Source organism: Vidua chalybeata, chromosome 2 (assembly GCF_026979565.1).
Source record: "Vidua chalybeata isolate OUT-0048 chromosome 2, bVidCha1 merged haplotype, whole genome shotgun sequence".
Classification (NCBI taxonomy): domain Eukaryota; kingdom Metazoa; phylum Chordata; class Aves; order Passeriformes; family Viduidae; genus Vidua; species Vidua chalybeata.
In genome coordinates this window covers 86,227,285-86,247,458 of record NC_071531.1, presented here as the reverse complement: position 1 = coordinate 86,247,458, position 20,174 = coordinate 86,227,285, and the positions used below count along the sequence as shown (strand labels likewise).

The 20,174-nt window shown below is 41.4% G+C and overlaps 1 protein-coding gene across 4 annotated transcripts in view; it reads left to right on the top strand.

Annotated features, from left to right (window-relative positions):
• Positions 1-636: 636 nt before the first annotated feature.
• PDGFD (platelet derived growth factor D) overlaps positions 637-20,174 on the top strand; it is a 136,080-nt gene continuing 116,542 nt past the window's right edge. Inside the window, exon 1 of one of the 4 annotated variants that reach the window (XM_053935692.1) lies at positions 637-1,331. In XM_053935692.1, the coding sequence (XP_053791667.1) occupies positions 1,202-1,331 (130 nt within the window). In that variant the 5' untranslated portion in view covers positions 637-1,201. The remainder of the gene's footprint in view (positions 1,332-20,174) is intronic. The other 3 variants (XM_053935691.1, XM_053935694.1, XM_053935693.1) reach the window with 3 other exon arrangements.

The following is a 20,174-nucleotide window of genomic DNA, read 5'->3' as shown; positions in this document are numbered from 1 at the left end:
AAAGATCTGGCAGCATGTAACAGTTTGTTAGACTGGCTAAGACTGCATAAAATGTAAGAAATAAACTGAGTAGGGAAAAATTTACTAGAGAACTATTAAAACCTGAGGTTTTTTTTTTTTTTTTTGCATCCTCCTTTTGATTATTTTCATTGCAACTAATGGAAAGAAAAAGAGTATTAAACTAGCAATCTGATTACAACCTTCACATACTTTTGGTTTAGACCTAAACTGCAGGCAGTAAGACAATCTTTTAACTAGACTCAATTTAATAAGGGTTTAAATTAGTAAGAACTAACTTTTTATGAAAAACTTTGGACAGTGCTTGGCCTGACAGGAGAAGCCCATATATTTCTCCCGGGGACAACTGCGAGTTATTCACCAGTTGTCCCACTAAGTCTCCGCACCCGCCCCGGCGTTTTGAGGCATTCGGACCAGCGAAGACTTTTACGTGGCCACCGCGGGTCCGAGGTTGACGGGACCGCCGGGTGCGTGGCCCCTGTGCTGGCGAAGAGCCCTTGGCACGCGGCTCCCGTCCTACCCAGCCGCCGGGAACCCGGCGTTCACTCCGCACCGGGGACAGCCCCTCCCTCGCACCATCCCTCCTACCACTTTTTGCCCGGAGTGGAGACGGCAAGGCCGGTAGCTCAGGGAGGGCCCGGGCACCGCTCCCGCCCCCTTGCCCCGGGCCCCCTTTCCTCCCCCGGCTCTGCAGACCCCGGCGGCGGCTCCCGCGGCGCGGCGCGGCGGGCGGGGCGGTGCGAGGCGCGGTGCAGCCCGGCGGCGGCCGCGGGGGAGCGCGGCTGCGGCAGCCCCCGCCTGCTACGGGGCACGGCCGTGCTGGACGAGGGGAGTGGGCGGCGGTCCCGGCCCGGGCGCTCCGCACCTCTGCCGAGCTTGGCCGGCCCAGAAGGGCAGCCGAGAGTTCAGCATGCAGGAAGTTTTGAGGCAGCTCGGAGAGTAGCGCGGTGGAGGTGACCCCTGCTTTGCGTGCTCTGGGGTTTTGTGCTTTTTTTTGCGGGGATTGTGCCTTCTCCCCCCTCCCTCTCCCCCCCCCGCCTCCAACTCCCCCAAACACACAAGCAACCCGCAACAATCATAAAGTCGGTAAGGGGGAAAAGAACACGAGCGAGGGAAGGACCCTCGGCGGGAGAGGAGAGCCCGTTTCTTCGCAGAGACACGGTCCCGCTCGCTGCTGGTCCCAATGCAACTGCTCATCCTCCTCCTGCTCTACGCCGTCGTCTGTGCGAACTTCTGCAGCCGTCAGGGCACCACCGCCCCTGCCCAGAGCGGATCTATAAAAGCCCTGCGGGCTTCCAACATCAGGCGAGATGGTAGGTGTCCTGCTGCTTTATTTATTCCCAAGGGCTGCTTTTGCGGGGGTAGTCCTTAAGCGCGCCTTCGGGGCTGCCGCTCCCCTGTCCCGGGAGCGAGGGCCGCGTGCCCCGAGGGCGACTGGCGTCGGTCCGGGTGGGGTCCCGTCCCGGGGGGCTCAGCCAGGTCGTGGGGTCGGTCTCCGGGGTGCGGTCCCGGCGGCCGATCCGGGAGCGTGTGGCCAGGTGGCAGGAGGGAGGCGTGGGCTGAGAGAGCGACTTTGCCCGGCGGCTGCACCTCCGGGCGGTCCCAAACTTCTCGGGGCAACTTCGAGGAGGTTTCCGGGGAGTTGGAGGTACCCCCAGCGGCCCGTCTGGGCTTCGGGGAGCACCTTGCCCCTGACAACGCGGAGTGCTCGGTCCCCGCCGCCCAGGCGAGCCCCGCCGGGCGTCCCTCGGCACCCCTGGGTCCGTGTCCCCCGTGTGCCTGTGACGTGCCGGCGGCGGGGCAGAGCGGGGCGAGCGGGGGCTGCGTGGCGTCTCCGGCCGCACCGGCGCCGCTGCGGGGGCTCTCGGGGCGGTGTGTCGGCGGCGCTGCCGTCGCCTTAGGGCTCCTTGGAGGGAGCGGGATCGTCTCCCGGCCCTGCCACAGCCTCGCCGCCTTCGACTCCTGTAAGGGCTGTCGGCGTGCTGCTCGCCGGGTTACGGAACTTCGTCGAGCGGAGGGTCTGAGCCCAGGACTTGGTGTTGCCCTAGAGCGGCTGGGCACTGCCCCACCGGGACTGGCCTCGTCCCTTGTGATGGCCGGGGATGGTGCACACCCGTCAGGGCGGCAGCGGGCTTGCGGACATCGCCTGCCTCGTAGAGAGGATGTTTTCAGCCTGAGCTCCGGTGCGGCTCCCTCCAGGAGCTGCCCGCAGAGGATGTCCTGGACAGCCGAGGTGCTGCCCAGGGCCTGCAGCGCAGCAGTGCAGGACGCAGGTGCCTCGAGTGAACGCCGTCGTTTGCCGTGGTCCCACGCGGAGTGAACAGGGAGACTGCATAAAAATAGTGCTCCTGAAATTCACCTCTAGAATCCTTGACTTTCAGTTTGGGAAGAGTAATGGGCCTTTGGCCAGGGAGCAGCTTGGAATGTTCCAGCCTCACGTGGGAGAGCTTGCTTTTGCACATTGCCCTGTACTTTAGATGGGGAAATGCAGGATGTTCTCCATGCAAATGAACAGTTAACATCAGTGTTCAAGTTAACATCTTCCAGTTGACAGCAGTCATATATTTTATAAACCCTTTTTAAAAACCCAGGCCCTTGAGCCATTTCCAAGACTGTATTTGCCAGTGTTTATTTCCCAGCATGTATACAATGCACGTAATGGGTATACAGTTGGTTTAGGAAGATGTTTTTGTGTAAAGTTTGGAGCCATATTGAACTTAATAATATTTTTTATGCCTTTTCTTGTCACTGAAAGAAGACTGAAGAGAAGGTGGAGGATTTTTTTCTTATAATGGAAATGTTGAGTCAGGAAGCAGGACAGAATTGCAGTTCTTGCTGATACACAAGTTAAATTTAATCTCATTAAAGAAAAAAGTATGTGTTTGCAATAAAAGTACATATATGTTATTTCTGTTTCTTTCTTTAAAATTGTTCTGTGTTTTATCAAGCTTCATGATTTGTTAGCCTGCCATCTTCATAGAATAACTGAGACCATCTCTGAAGTAAGCTAAGCAAGCTTCCATCCAGCTCAAACTTCAAACAAGTTTTTTGATTGAAAACTCACATACTTAGAGGATCAAAATGTCTTATTACTCTGATCATCTCTGTATAGTCAATGAAGAAATCATTAATCCCTAATATAAATAAAGTTTTCATATTCATGGTAGTATGGTGGGTGTTTTACTTCTCAGAAGACTTCCTGTGGTGAAATTGCTTCTTGCAGTGGTGAAGAGAACAGGCCTTTGAAATGATTAGTTAATTGCTGTCTTTCTAGTTGTGATAATTTAACAATTTGATTAAGCTTTGCACCTTTAAAATTACCTGAAGCAACTTGTAGTGGTTGATCTTTGTGGGTACCAGGTGGACTAATTCTGGGGCTGTTGGAAGATGGCAGATCTATGTGCATTTACATCCTACCTTTCATCTTTGCTGGAACATATGCTAGTGAGCCTTGTAGCCTACAGTGAACGTGTTCATGCTGAAGTCAGACACTTCTGCAATTCTTGAGTGGATGTTACGAATATACTGAAGGGTCACAGACTTCGAGGAAGACTATGTGCAGACCTTTGCATGCTGCAGCTTTGCTCTCTTCTTCTGCTTGGGAATCCTGTTGCTTTTTCTCTGCAAAGGACCACGTGTTCTGGTGTGGCCAGTGGAGCTGGTGTGGGGTTGCAACATTTAAAGCAGATCAGGTGCTGATCCCCCTGATTCTACTCGAATGAAACTTCCTTGACTGAGGGTCTATATTTGTACAACCAAAGGTTTTGAGCAGTATTCCAAGTGTTACATGCATGTGACAGGCTCACAAGCAAATGCTTAGACCACACTTGGCTGTAGGCCACTAATAGTATTTCTGACTTTTATAATTCGCAGTGTTTTTTTTTGTTGTTTTGGTCTGAAGCAATGATATGGAACAGCATGAAAGATGTGAGTTGCGTTGCTGAGTCAGACAGTATGTTTTGCTTTGTAAATATTTGCAGATATGACAATACAGAATGGGATCTGAGAACATGCAATTCATTGGGGTAAATGTGTTACAACAGTCTCTCTCAAAACACACAGCAAAGATAAAAAGTAGTTTAATATTATGTTGATGATCATGATTATTAGGTTTTGAGATTAAAAGAAATACTGAAGAGGAAACAAGGCCCATTCAGCTTCAATAAAATATCTTGGGAAGTCCAAGACCACCTGCACATTTTATTAAAAGAAAAAAAATCTTTTGAGTTCCAGTACCAAACAGGATAAACTAGTGGTACTGCATACACAGAGTTTAATATGGAGGCTTGGTCTTGCTTCTGGCCAAAACAAACCTTTGCAGTGTGCATGATTCAATATTGCATTTCTTCTTTCAGACTAAAAGAAGTTGACCTATTTGTAATTGCTCTTACTTAAGACTGAAGTTGATCTGATAAGAAATCTATGGATGAGGGCAGCACATATAAAAATTGCTATTTAATGACTACCAAACCTAACCAGCCTGTACGTTCTGCTGAAGATATTAAGAATATAAATAACTTGCTTACAAGACATCCTCTTGTCCTAGTTGAAGGACGGTCATTGATGACTCAGCAGTCCTGTGTAGCACTAATCAATTTTTTAAAGTGTCCTGGAGGTGCCAACGACATTTATAGCACAAGTACTGGTATTCACTTAGAGTGTTTATTAATGCTATTAAGTTAAGTACTTTGAAGTTCATCAGAATAACACAGAGGTCTTCCAGATGCTTCCATTGTTCTATTTTGACTCAGTTTCCCAGTTTGCAGTATGCAGGTAATACTGCCTAATTACAAGAAGTCTGATATTTTGCTTTTCCTATTTTGGTTGTTTATGTGTACTTGGAGTTGAAAAGTAGAAGATAAAAAGTTCTAAATAATATTATTTACTATATAATATCTAATTGAAACATCACATACTTTTTCTTATCAGCTGTTGAACAAACATCTGCGTAGTATAGGGAAGTATGTCTAGTCTGTATCTTCAGACTAAGCATCACCATACATACTTTAAACTTCAAACTCCAGAGTTCAGTTCTGTTCTGTTCAAAGACAGAACAGAAGAGACAGCATAGTGTCAGGTCATTTCAATATGTAAACAACTGAAAGCCATGGAACCAGTATCTTCTGATGTGGATTTGAAACCATAACATCAGATGACTCGTGATAAGATTCCACGCTCTTGTGGTTTTCAATATGAATCCAAAAAAATCTGGAATTTCCAAACTTTGCTTTGCTTGTGCACCACCAAAATGCAAAGAAAAAACTCTTACTTTATAATTCTGGGGAACTGCCAACAGCCTTTGGCTCTTTAAGGCCTGATCCAAATGGATGTATGCCATTAACTCTACCCTCTTCTTCTGTGTATTGGCTGATGCCTAATCATGGGAAAAAGTATATGGTGATTTGGGCAGTATTTTCTCACTAAACAAATATTAAGTGTCTGTTTTGTGGAGAAAATTATGTTGTTTTCTGGTTGTTTGGTTAGTTTTTTAAAGAGAGCAGGTTTAGATTAGATGTTTTAAGTCCCTTTCAACCCAAGCCATTTTATGATTTTATGGTATTAGGAGAAATTCCTTACTGTGGATGTGGTGGGGCCCTGGCACAAGTTGCCCAGAGAGGTCTGTTCAAGGGATTTCATCAAGCTGATCTAGTGCAAAGTGTCCCTGCTCACAGCAGCGGGATTGGAACTAGATGACCCTCAGGGTTCTTTTCAACCCAAACCATTCCATGATTCTGTGATTTTATGTTTCCATGAGTCTATGAAATATCTCTGGTATCACTAGTGGTATAGAACAGCACTTTTGGAATGCATTTACTGAGTTCTTTTCTTAATAGGCTTGTATACATTTTTTAGAGGACTCTGGTAACATAAAATTGTGTCAACTGTAAAATGGCCAAAATAAATTGGTTTTGACAGGCTTTATTTCCCTGTTTTCTAGATTTTGTATAGAAATACGTATTTCAGGCTTCATCAGTTAAAAAAAAAAAAAGCCTTACTAATTTCCCTGCAGTAATGCACTTTGGTCTACAATTATCTGACTTTGATGATGTTTCTTATCTGTATAATTAACAGTTTGGACTGAAATATCAAAGCATACTGCATGCGAATTCCAACCCTGAGTCAGCAGCAAGCAGCATAAAAGAATTCTCTAAAGGAACTTGAAATATGTTTTATCAGGCAGATGTATATCATAGTGTAAGTCACTATAAATTCTTCAGACAGTCTCTTGAAACTTCTTGGTTTTAATTCGGGGCTTTTTTAAGTATTACTATGAAACTGAATTAGGCCAGCTAATTCTTAAAGGGCTGGAAGAGAAAACTTGATAGTTGTATTGCTTTGATTTGTAGAAACTGAACAGTGCTGAAAATCTAAATGTTGGGAGTTCTGTCATGCCACAGAGATGTTGTGTTTCATAAAACACAACAAGGAATAGACATAAATAAAAAATTCACAGGGGATCATTAGTGCAGTAATATTCATCATGTGCTCAACTTTGACCATCTTCATAATTCTGCTAGAGTCAAGGGGTTCAAGTCATACAGGACAGTGTAATAAGAAAGCTCGAATAGCTTATATGTAAATGAGGTGAGTAAAAATAACTATATATTTTTTATGAACCAAATGTACTAAGTATTTGCAAAATTAGGAATGGTAGAATTGTTTAGGTCGCAAAAGACTTCCAAGATTATCAAGCCCAACTGTTTACTCAGCACTTACACAATTGGCCTAGGGCCATCAATTCAGCCTGTCCAGATCCCTCTTCAGAGCCTTCCTACCCTGCAGCAAGCCAGAACTCCTGCCCAACTTGGTTTTATCTGCAGGCTTGCTCCTCTCATCCCGGGCATCAATAAAGATATGAACAGGACTGGCCCCAGTACTGAACTCCATTCAGCACCACTCTCTGGACTTGGACAATAGGGCAGTCATCTATACAGGAAATAGTGCACCTCTCCAAGCCATGAGCATCTGGTTTCTGCAGGATAATTCTGTGGGATATGGTGCCAGAAGCATTACTAAAGTGTCTTGGAACTGGCTGAGATAGAGTTAATTTTCCCCGCATCGGCTCTCACAGTGCTGTGGTTTGCATTGTTAGTTAGAAAGGTGTTGATGACACAGCAGTTGTGGCTACTGCTGAGCAGTGCTGGCACAGCATCGGGGCTGTCTGTCTAACATTCTGCCCCTCTCAAGCAGCTGGGAGTGGGAAAAGTCCTGGGAGGGGACACAACCAGGCCCAAATTAACCAAAGGGGTATTCCATACCATATGACATCAGCTCAGATATAAAAGCTAAAGGAGGGAAGAGGAATGGGGCATATTTTTATTTTACAATGTTTGCCTTCTGGAGCATGTGCTGCAACTTTGCTTCCTGGGAAGTGGCTGGATATCACCCCCTGATGGAAAGTAGAGAATAAACTTTTTTCTCTTTGTTTATACACACAAAATTTTTGCTTCTTTTTTTGGTTTAGTGAAGTGCCTTACATCAAGCTGTAACACTTGGTGTCCAGTCAAGGTAAATCCACTACATAAAGTCCAGGCAGAGAACATCCACAGCTTTTCCCTCATCCACTGAGTAGGTTTAGACACAGAAGGAGATCAGGTTGGTCAATCAGGACCTGCCTTTCCTACAGCCGTGCTGGCTGGGCCTGATCCCCTGGTTGTCATGCATGTTCTGCGTGATGACACTATTGATGAGCTGTGCCATGACTTTCCCTTGCACTGAGGTCAGGCTGATAGGCCTGTATTTCGCTGTATCTTCCTTCTGGCCGTTTTTGTAGATGGGTGTCACATTTGCTGACCTCCAGTTAACTGGACCTTCCAGATTTGCTAGGACTGTTGGTAAATGGTGGAATGTGGCTTGCTAAGCACTTCTGCCAGCTCTCAGGACCCTTGGGTGGATCCCATCTGTCCCCATAGATTTGTGTCTAAGTGGTGTAGTAAGTCACTGACCATTTCCTTTTGGATTGTGGGGGCTTCATTTTGCTTCCTGTCCCTCTCTTCCAGTACAGGAGGATGGATACCCAAAGCAAACTGGTCTTACTACAAAGACTGAGGCAAAGAAGGCATACATAACTTTGGCTTTTCTAAAGGCTTTGTTGCTATATTTTTGTCAGTTGTACTTTGTCTATCAAAATAAAAAAGTATATGTATCGTAGGCATGAGTCTTTTATACACGCATTTGCAGAATAAATATAATTTATCTTTAGAATACCATCTAATATAGCAAAATAGATATTCACCTATCACAGAATCAGAAAATATGTTTAGTTGGAAGGGACCAAGAATGATCATTGAGTCAATCTCAATTATTTTAATTCTTAAAAGTTTTTAGCATGTTCTCAACCCCAAAGAAGGGCTACCCTGGCTTGCTCTGGCTTTTGTGAAGCTGCAAGGATTTGACATCAGGATACTAAAAGAGTCCTAAAAAATACCATGAAGGCTCTGTATTGGCATTCTCTGTAGTAAGACTTTGCCCACTAATGCAGGGAAATCTAGCAATCTTTATTAAGCTATATTCAAGAATTGCCTCCAAAATTCCGCTATTGTATTTATTAGGTTGACTACATTATACCACATTTTGGATAAAAGAGAGCACTTATATCACTGCTTCTGGTGGGATTCTCTTGGCTGAAATACTGGATTGCATAGAGTTGTTCGGCAGTTTGTTACATATCAGTCTCCTGTTTACAAAGCTAAGGAAGTGTCCTGTTTAGTGTGAAACTGGAGATACTTTCTCTTGGGAGTTTGGGTTTGGCTCTAATATTTTTGGTGGTGAATAAATCCTCTATGATCTTAAGCTTCTATTATACTTGAGTAATCTTCAGTTTCATGTTTCCTTTTTGATCTGTGTCCCATGCTGTGAAGGCCAACGTCCCATGTTTCTGCTTTGTTAATTAGAGCTCTGTGTATTTGGAGATGGTGTAGGAGGACACACTTTTACCTTCTGTTCAAGCTTCATGCCAATGTGTTTTAGCTCTGCTGTGCCTTGGGACTTGATGTTGAGACTCTGTAAAACTATTTAAAAGCAGTACGTCCATGAAAAACTTGAAAAATAACCATCTTGACTTTTGTTGCACTAAAATCAATGGCAAAACTTCCATCAGCACTTCTTGTGGCAAGGCCTGGCACACAGTTCACATGAATTAATACAGGATAAAATAACATGCAGAGGAATTCAGTGATGAGTTTGTAATACAATCAAAGATTCGTAGAAATGTTTAATTTGAAAAAGACCCTAAGACTGAGGCCACATAGTGCTGCCAAGCCCACCACTAAACCATATCCCTTAGTGTCACATCTACACATCTTTTAAATACCTCTAGGTGTAGTGACTCAAACACTTCCCTGGGCAGCCTGTTCCAGTGTTTGTGACAACCCCTACAGTGAATAAATCTTTCCTAATATCCAATCAAAATCTCACTTGGTGTTGCTTAATGACACTTGCTCTTGTCCTATTGCTTTTTTGTTACTTGGGAGATCAAGCCCCACCTGGCTACACCCTCCTTTCAGAGAGTTGAAGAGAGTGATAAGGTCTCCCTGAGCTTCCTCTTCTCCAGGCTTCCCCAGTTCCCTTAGTCACTCCTCGTCAGATTTGTGCTCCAGACCCTTCCTGAGCTTTGTTTCTCTTTGGGTGTGCCTCAGCACCTCATTTTCTGTCTTGTAGTGAGAGGTTTGTGTACAGTACTCAAAGTCAGGATGTTCGGTTAGTGTCCATACACTGAGACAAACCAAACAAATGCTTTGCACTGATAGAGATGGAGGGGTAACAGATGTAGTTACAGATTGTGTAGCAAAAATGCAGAACAAAGCCTTGTATTCAAATGTCCGGTTTCTTTTTCTCCTATACTGACTACCTTATGTGTCACCCACAGGATATCCTACAAGTGACTTCAGCTGCAGTACATTTCTAAACAAGACCGTGAGGAAACCTGTCCATATTTTTCAGTGTCTTGCATTGTTTCTGTTTGTTTTTAGAGGTTCCAAATGTAATATGCGTGAGTTTCTGTTATTGTTTCTTTTTGGATCAGTTGCAAAAGATTTTTCTCATAGCTGAATATATTTCTAATCTGATGTGACTCACAAAAACTGGATTGAGGGTGAAGCAGAGACCCAGACTGGCTAAAGAGAAGGAATAAAATAGATACACAGAATGTTGACCACCAGAAGTACTGTGCAACCTAGAAACACTTTATGTACTGTTCTGCCCTTAATTTTTCAGCCAATTTTCTTGAAAGATAAATCCTTTGCCTTAGCAAACCAGTGGCAGTAACGCTGAGTGAGAACAGCAAGTAGGTGGTGATAATGCCTTGGCATTCTTTTTGGTGATGGACCGACACAGCTTCTTAATCATGATACCACAGCAGGGATAATCACTGATAGGAATGATTTCACTCATGCATCCAGATGTCAGAAAAGGGTTTAAGACCTTCTTGCAGAAGCCTACAGGGAACTTGCTGCTTTGAAATTGATAGAAAGCCCCAAAGTTATGCCACTGTTTCCCTTTGTGAATTAGGTTGTAAGCCTGTTCCCGTGCTCCATTGGCTACATTCACATGGCTTTGTTAGGTTTCTGAATGTTTGGCAGTTTGCACAGGGGGATGCTGGTTTGCTTCATTGCTGGCCATATGGTGTGACCTGGGGTTCCCAAACCCTCAGGTATATATGTATCACTGCTACTCTAGTAAGATGTCTTTGAAATTGTGAGAAGGGGAAAAGGATTCTTTGGTTTTTTTTATCCTTCTAATAATAGAAGAAAACTGTTCTGTACCTGAATAGGCTTGGCTTTATTTTTGTTTGGAATTAATACTTGTCACCCAGGAGAGCTTATTGACATGATATTAATTTCTCACCAGTTCCTGACATTTATAAGATCCTGGAAAATTAAACTCTTCTTTTAAGCAAAATACAAAATTCTAGCATCATATATAGTAGTGATCTGGCTGCTCCTAGCATGTGTGTGGTCTGCTTTTACATAATTAGCCTGTGCAAACGTTTGAACCTCCAGAGTCAGTTCTCTGCCAGTACACACACCCTGTTTACAGTATACTCAGGATGTCTTGAGTGGCGCCTCTGAGAAATGGCTGCACTGACAGTCCCATCTTTGCAGAACCCTTGAGTAATGTTGAAGTGTATTGTGTCTGTTCTTGGACCTGCATGGCAAAGCCTGATCTCCATATATACAGCCTTTCTTCCCAACAGACTTCAAGAAATGAGGAATTCTCTTGGCCATGTGACAACACAAGCATCACTCCAGAAATAAACTTGTTTGCAGCGCAGGGGAACCCATGTTATACTGTAGAATGCATCTGAAGACTGATCCTGTACCTTTGTTGTTCCCAAACTGGCAAGCAAAAGAAGATGAGATGGATCAGTATGGCTGTTCAGCCTGCTCTTTCCCCATTCTCCTCACCAGTCACAGCACACATAGAAAGCCTTTCCTGGGCAGTGTACATGCATTTGACAATATTTTCCTGCAGGCAATATCACTTTATGTAAATACCTTTAGTTTCAATGTCAGGTTTGAGCCCTGGCAGCTTGGAGAGGCAGAAGTGCCACTCACAGCTACAGCTGCATGTGGGCAAAAATTGGAGATCCTTACCAGAGTGCAGCCATCCTTAAAACGCTGTAGCCCTGCTGTCTGCGCTGTCCTACCTCCTGTCTACTTTACTGCTCAGAGCTGCCACTGTTTTTGCAGACTGAGAGCCATGTGCCATATGTGAGGTAAAATAACAGGGCACATGAATAGCCAGTTTTGGGGAACAAAGAATGACACAAAATGACAGTGTGATGTCCTGTATAAAAATCAAATATCTTGGTTTTCACATGCTTACCTGAATATGACTTCGGTGGCATGGGAGTTAAATAGCAGTCTCTTCTCTAAAGAAACCCTGGAACAAAACAGAGAAAGCTATTCTGGTTCTGTTACTTTGCACTTTTGTTCCCTGGGTTTGGTTTCATCTAGTGTATAAGGATATAGAGGAAGGTCATGAAGAAGAAATCACAATGACTGGATATGTCAGTTCAGTTTATTTTTTTTTGAAGAATGACTTTAAAGGCTTTTTTTATCAATGTGTGCAGGATATTTTTCAAGGCTCTCAGGAGCTCCCTTTTATTTTTGTACAGGGATCTTGTCTCAGAATTTTTCTCCAATGACTGTGCCATTTCCTGATTCTCCTGCTATCTTTTGTGCCATCACCAACCTTTGCAGGATCTAAAGTTAAACCTTGTCAAGCAGATTGCTTTTAAAGCTTACTTTAGGCAAGGGAAAATAGTGTCACCTGTTCTTCTTATCAGAAGTGAGATAGAATGTATTTCTATATATGCTTCTACAGTGAAGTGATTGCAAATTTAAGTACATGTCATTGCAGTTTTGACAATGAATTGCTAGCACATCAAATTCAAAAAGGTATTTGAAGGTACATTCAAAGGCATTTGGCCAAACCAGAACAAAAGTACTGTGAGCTGCCTTGTTTCTTTCTAGGGAGATACCCAGCCTAGTCACCTAATGCAGCTTCTCCTTCCCTTCTGTTTCCAAAGGTGGGAGAGAAGCATCTCCTTCAGTTATTTATTATAAATCAGTAGTGTAGATTTTTTAAATTTTTATTTTACAGTTACTGTTGCTAATGCAAAGCCTGCTCTTAAAAGACAAACCACTCTGAACTCCACAGTATTATCATTATCTTGCTGACTTGATGTTCTTTCCAGTTAAAAGTTGCTTAAAATTGGCAGTTAAAATAGAGGATCTGATGCCAGCACGTGAAACCAGGCAGTTCTCTAAATTGGTTTTGACAGTGGTTCCTGTGTGTGCAGCAGCAGCTGGCAGAGCTTTTCACAGAGCATGATTGGGCCTGGTGAAAGAGCTGACTCGAAGAAACCCAAGGAGCTCCCACTGGGGGCTTGACTGAACCTCTGTCAGAGAGCTACATAAGACATACACTCTGCTTGCTTATGATAGACACTAGTAAAGAGTTCTTACCCATAATGATTACTAAATAATTTCATATAGAATGTCCACTTTCTCCTGCACATATGCACAGCATTTCTGTTAAAAAGCTGGTAAATTTTCCAACTGGTGCTGACATCTGTGGCTCAGAAAAAGAAAATTGAGAATAGACTGGCAATACTTGAAACTGAAGATTTCTCGAACCTGTACATTTACTGTACAGGTACACATTTACAGTATTCAAAACAAAGCACTGCTCTCACAGACTTTTCACTAAATATTTGCTTTTAAAATAAAGCAAAGGAAAGCAGCCAGAAAGAAAGAAAGCATCAGAGACGTTTTTGTTTTGGTTTTTGAGAGGGCATTAAAAAACCCAAAAAATAAAAGCACTGTCAGATCACTGAACATGTGGGTTTAACCTGAAACCTGAAAACCTTTTTAAAAAATTCAAAATCACATTAGGTACAAAGTTGACTACGCAGCCTTGTTAAATGTTAAAAATAAATAAAACATATGAACTAAAAAACTTGAAGTTTTTTTTTTGTTGTGGTGGTGGTGGCGGTTTTTATGTTTTGGTTTTTTTCGTTAGATGCATTGTAGGGCCAGTCACAGCAGGAGTAAAGGGTGAAACCATGCATGTTCAGCCAGATGCATCACCAACCATATACTGAGTGTCATAGGGAAGATGAAGAGCTTCAGCCCTGCCTCATTTTCCCAAATAATCTTCCCCTTGGGTGCACCAATACAGTGCAATGGAAGGGGGGGGGGGTCATTGTAAATGATTGCTAAGGCAGAGAGGCCAGAAGAGAGTTAGTGTGCTAAGACTCCTCCTTACTTCCTGCTGGAGTAACTGCTCCATGTCTTGCTGGTGAATGTGGAAGGGCATCCTCTTGTTTCATTGTGCACTGGATGGGGCTCCCTCCTGTCTCTCCACCCGTGTCTGTATAACTGAAGCCCCATCTTAGCCCTGTGTCAGCAAGCAATCTGATATATTGTCAGATTTAACTTTTCACAGTTCCTCCATGTGGTACTGCAGCTCTTGCTAAGAAAAAGATGTCCCTGATCATTGTAGGGTGGTTGGACTAGATGACATTCAGAAGTCCTTTCCAACCAGTTTATGGTTAGATGATTCTACGAAAAAGAAATTATGTGTTCAGTCTCTGTATTCCGCAATGAGCTGTGTGGGAGAGACAGTCCGTGTGTGCCTCATGTGACATACATGTATATTTTGTGCATTTGTTTGTCAATGCATGCCATTTTTACTTCCTGTGGACACTAGGTGTAGATCCTATCTTCACCTTGTCCCCACCACTGGGAATAATTCAATTTTAAGCATTGTGTGATTGTGTTCAGTTTGCAAAAAAGTAATTTACTGTAATTGTGACCTTATTAACGTAGTGTGATTTCAGCTGCAACTCACCTCTTAATAATGAACGGTAAATAAAATGCTAATCTATTTCACAGTTTTTGTGTTGCAAAAGTTCAGATGCTTAATTAGCGCCGATTTCCCCAGTACACTGATTAGTTTCTCAAATTTGTCAATTTTTAAACATCTTTGCTAAAAGTAGTCAAACTATAATGAAGCTGGTATTGCCACTATGGGTTGAGGTCTGTCTTTTCAGTATTATCTGGTATCTTTACATTCATACTCTATGAATCCATATTTGACTTTCAGTAGAGAAGAGAAGGAATAGTATATATAACAATTATGGCTTTTCTCCCTTGTGCTTGACAGAGGAGAAAGGAACATTACAGAAAACATGAGAGGGAATGTCTTTATGTGTGCTCCCCTCTAGATTTTGTGTATGAATGCTGTCCTGCATGCAAAGAAACATTTGACTGAGGCATACAGTATCTAGCATTGTGTCTCATGAGGATCACTCAGTCAATACTGGGGCAGCAGCTGATTTTGTCTAATTTTAAGTATGTAAATGATGAGTTACTCTTTTATTATCCTTCAGTGATTACTGTCTCTGTCCTTACGATTATTCTGGTAACTTCTAAACTGAAAAAGGAATACCTCAGACAGCTGCTCATACAAAAATCCTCTGCTGCAACATGATTCAGGCTTGCATTCATCATGCCAGTGCTGAGGGTGTCAAGTGGAAGTTTTAGCAATTCTCTGGAGTTCTCTGGTTTCTAGTGCTCTAAAGGATCTAGTTTTAAGACCTTAAGCATATTCTGCTACCTTCTCCCACATCCTGTTTGTCTAAGAGAGGTGATTCCTGTGCCTATGTGCATAGCAGCTAGTCTGTCTGTGGAAAGGTAATCAAACGGTGGGCACTCTTGCTAGATTCTAGAGCAAATACCTGTTTCCATAGAGCATTAAAAAGATAATACGCAGTCTCTATGCTGTAACATTTTAGATTTTTCCTTTGGCTCTTCCTGCCAGAACAATTTCAGAATAATCCTTTTCTGTTTGCCTTTGTTTTGTAAAGAATTCCTGACAGACCGAGTGACATTGTCAGCCAGTGAGAAAGTTGATATGTCTCATGTAGTTAGATTTTATAGATTCGTTTCACAATCCCTGTTCGTATGCATGGTCTTAAGTTGATGCTGATCTCTCAATACCTGAGACCTAACTCTGAATTCAGGTGTCAAAATGGTACAATTCTGTTAACAGGCCCTACAACCTTCTATTTAAAATCTATGCAGGACTTCTTATTGTTCTGATAGACATTGAAAAGCAGGTCATGCTTTTTTTGCTTCTACAGTTCTGGAGTTATTCGGACATAAAACTTTAATGCTGTAATCCTAAATGTGTTGTTCTTAGATATAATATTGGTTTATATTTCAATGAAAATCTTTCTAATTCTATGTTGTTTTGAAGAATTGATATCATATGGTCCTGATGAAATTAGTAGCTTTTTGAAGGTCTCTTTACTTTTTCTGTATTGTTTACATCTGTTGCATTGCAAACTGAATGCTGGTGGTGCTGCTACACTCTGCAGATTATTCTGCACAAATCTTCATAAAATCTGCAAAATTTTCTTCATGATTATATCTATTTTTCTTTAACCTAGGGCTCCACTGTGTAATAATAACACTCTTAATAAAAACTGCATGCTATCTAGCTTGAAAAAAAAACCCATTTGAAATCATGGCAGCTTCTTTGAAGATGTGAGCAAAATGTAATACTTTGCAAAATGTAAGACACTACTGGATAACTGCAAAAGGTTTTCATTGAAATCTGTTAAATTCTACTTGAAATGTTGCTGTTTTCTTAATTATGCATGGAATTGAAGAACTTTTATCTCTTGAGGTCAGCCCAAGTTTTGCAACTATAACACAGTGAGATGTAGTTCATTAAATATCAATATGGACCACATTTACAGTAGATTGAATAATGGTTTGGCATTTCTTTTTTCAAAATTTGCAGTCTTCAATTGCTACGGTAGAGAAATTTTGCTTTCATTATTCCTGTTTTCAATTTACCTGACAGTTGTAGAGTGAATATTCATTTTTCATTTTATTCATTTCACTCAAAATTGAGAAGTTAGTTTGGGCTTATGGAAGTCCCCAAACCAAACAGATCATAAACAGAACAATTGGTTTTCTCTTTCAGTCCATAAGTAAAAACCAAATGTATGAAGTCAGTACTGCGGAAAAGAACATCCAGAATAAAAATGGGAACACACCTGCACAGATGCTTTCAAAAAGATATGAATTTTCATTTTATTTTGGGGGCCATGAATCATTTCAGAAATATGGCTGCTATTGGTGAATAGGAGCAGTTGGAGTTGATTAATTGGCAAATTTTCTTTGTTTACTAGGTCAAACATATTATGGTAATTATTTTTTCTGATATTTTCAACACCATTAGGTGTTTTTTCTTAACTAAGAACTATTTAAAATGCTGAGATATACACATTTTAATTGAATTCTGATTTCTGTCTAAATGGAGCTTACCATAGTCAAAACAACTTTATTATGAATATGTTCTCTGACATCTTAAAAATCACAAAATTCAGGCTTCACAATATATGCATGATGAGACAAAATAGACTTAAATATTATTAAACATAGCTCATCCTCCTGGGGAGCAGAACTACTTGATCTTGTGCTAAGTTATATTTAATTGCAGACAGCATGTTCTTGATGGTGGTGTCTTTAAATATTATTTTAAAACAACCAATCTTGAAAAGTAAAAATGAAAACTCAGAATAAAATTAAGATATAAAGCTAGGTTTTGTACCTGTACCTTCAGAACTGAGCTGAAATCTCAGATGTGATTCAATCCTTCTGTCTATCTCCATGACAGATCAGAAAATCTGTCATGAAGTCAGTCATTTCATCTCCTGTCTTGGCTGCAGGTCTTTGAAAAGTGTGTGTATATGTATGTATACAGCCATCTGTGTCTATGTGTTGGTTTGCCGTGTGCTTAAGGGATTCATACACATTTACATTTAGATTCAGTCTGCCTTACCTTTTAAATGAGCCTGAAATGCAACTGGTAGAGGGAAAAAAAAGTTCATTTTAAAAAACTTGCGTGCTTTGAAAAATGGGACATCCTGCTAAAGCTTCCCTTATAATTGAGGGGGAGAGAAAGACACCTGCAGAGAACTGCTCATCTCATTTGTTTTAGATGTCCGCCTTCAGGTGGGATAAATTACCTTCTGCATGTGTCTTCTTTTTGCACTCAGAGCAAGTCTAGGGCAAGTAGGTCACTAGCACAGCAAGCTCACAAAATTACCTAAAAATATTTCTGTTTTTATTGGATTTTATTCTGTTTGGATCTTCTAGATCTCTTCAAAATGCTGCATTTTTAGGATAAGATTAAAGATTTCTTTAGCGTGATGAGCAATGGCATTATAGTAGTTATTTCTGACTAGCAAGTCGTAACAGTCCATTACTCTGCAAAATGTAAGCTTCAAGAATAAACATTCACTACCACTGCTTCTGGGATAAAATGTGGATGGTTGACACTACTGCTGGAGTATGAGAATATTTAGGATTAGATTTGGCTTCCTTTTTTTTTTTTCTTTTTCCTAGGATCTCCGGCAGTTATTAAATAGACTAAGGCCAGCATATATTTCACCAGATCTTATGTTAGCAATTTTTTATGTGTACAGAGGTCAACTGAGATTAATATGTCTCACTCCTGCCAGCTGGTTTAGACCTTATAATGGTATTAGTCTCTGACTCATGGAGAATGAATATATCAGAGGCTTCTGGTGGAGTCTAAAATCACTGCTTGTAAGGAAGCAGCTCTTGGCCACAACTGTTTGAAGGTACATAGTCACAAAAATACAGCCAGGGGTTGCTGCAGAGTTGCAAGTGCTGGAGGGAGAAGGGATTGATTTAATACTGCAAAGAACATCATAAATCTTGTTGTGGTAACATTCATAGGAATATACTTTGGGTGTGGGCTGGTTGCATGAACATGTAAGTGCAAACATGAATTTACATTTTTTGAGGCCAGTACATCTCTACCTTCTGAATCTTTTCAGTTGTGTTTGTCTCACTGCTCAACCAGCTCTTTTCCCTTTTGCTCTCTTAACTCATCCTGACCAAACCCACTCAGGCATAGTGCTGACTGAAAGATCTCCTCCCTGGAGCAGCTGTAGTGCATGTAGTCGTTGACTCCTACATGTGTTCCTGCACCTTAGACTGTGTAGTGGGAGATACTTGGTACCCATCTGCCACTCACGTGTTGTAAGATACTGTTTTCCCTTGTTGATCAGAAGATACGAAGCAAAGAAAAAATAAATAATCCCAAATATATTTAGAATTCATTTTAGCATTTTCTTCCTTAAATTGGAAGAAATTTATTTATCATTTATATCTAAATGCAGATATAAAATGTCTAAATCTTACTGTGTTGAGGCTTAAACATAGTTTATTTCATTCACATCAAGTGTAATTCTTTGTACATTTGAAGTATTGCAAACTTAAGGCTTTTTGCCTCATTGATATGCTGCCTTACAGAGTTTAAGTGTTTGGACAATACTCTTTCATGTTGTGGCTCTTGGGGATGGTCCTGTGTAGGGCTGGGAGTTGTACTCCTTGATCTTGGTAGGTCCCTTCTAACTCACTTGTTTCTGTGATTCCGTGATTCTGTGATTCTGTGAACATGAGCTGCATTCTAAGCTTTTCCCAGTATTAAGGCATACCATCATATTCTCTGGATTGACTGCTGAGCAGTGAGGATGAGGCTCTTCCCAGCTCCCTGGGAGACATTAATACAGTCTCTCTTCTCTCTCTTTTCCTGCTAGTCTTCAGAGAGCCTTAAGAACTGAAATACCTTTGAGGCTTTATCCTCAATTTAGCCAACAGGTTCAACAGTTGTTAGGGAAACTCACAAGTGGGAATATAGGCATAGAGCAAATCCACACTGGTGATGTTACTGAGTGCTTATGGATTAAAAATAGATTTTGTGTATACCTAGAAGTCCATTTATGGAAACATGAAATCAGGCTTCAATGCTGCCTAAGCTTTCATTTCATAGGAGTGTAGAATAAACTAGCGGTGACTTCAATGGGAATAGAGTATTGGGAGCTTTCAGAAATCCCCATCCAGTCATATTTTTATTTCTCAGAGAGTTAGGAGTATTTCAGATACTAGAATTTAAACACATAAAGGAACAAAGAGTCATAGAAGGTAGGGAATTTCTCTTGTTTTTCAAGCAGAGAAAATTAATGTCTCTTTAAAATGGTTATAGTCAAAAGAAAATAATGAAAGCAAGAGCCTGGAGAGCTTCTGTTCCATTAAGAATGAACATAAGGTTTTATATCTAAACTTGCCAGTAAAGGTAGTTAATGTATAATTCCTATCTAAAAGTAGAATAGATGCATAATATTATAAATGGCTCTTTGCATGGGAGAAGTAGTCAAGAGGTAAATCACATTCTGGATATTAGACTGAGATTTATATTGTATTAGGAACACCATGAATCTATAAGGTTTGTTTAGCATTGTGCAATGGCTCTGAGACCAAAATAATTGCAGCTAGAAACTGAGTGTTCTCTGACCATCCAAATACTGTTTCTGGTTCACACATGCAGAGTTTACAACGTAACTAAAATTTTTTAACTCAGCATGCTCCATTTCTTTATTTTCAAGAAAACACACAGCCGGTTCTTACCGAGCTGTTTACATTATTTTCTTTCAACTACTTGTGTTAAAAAACCTATTTGCAACTTGGATGTTTGTCTCCACAAATAATTTGTAGTTTAAGTGGTATAACTATTAGTTAGTTGTCTTCTCAAAGTTAAGCATG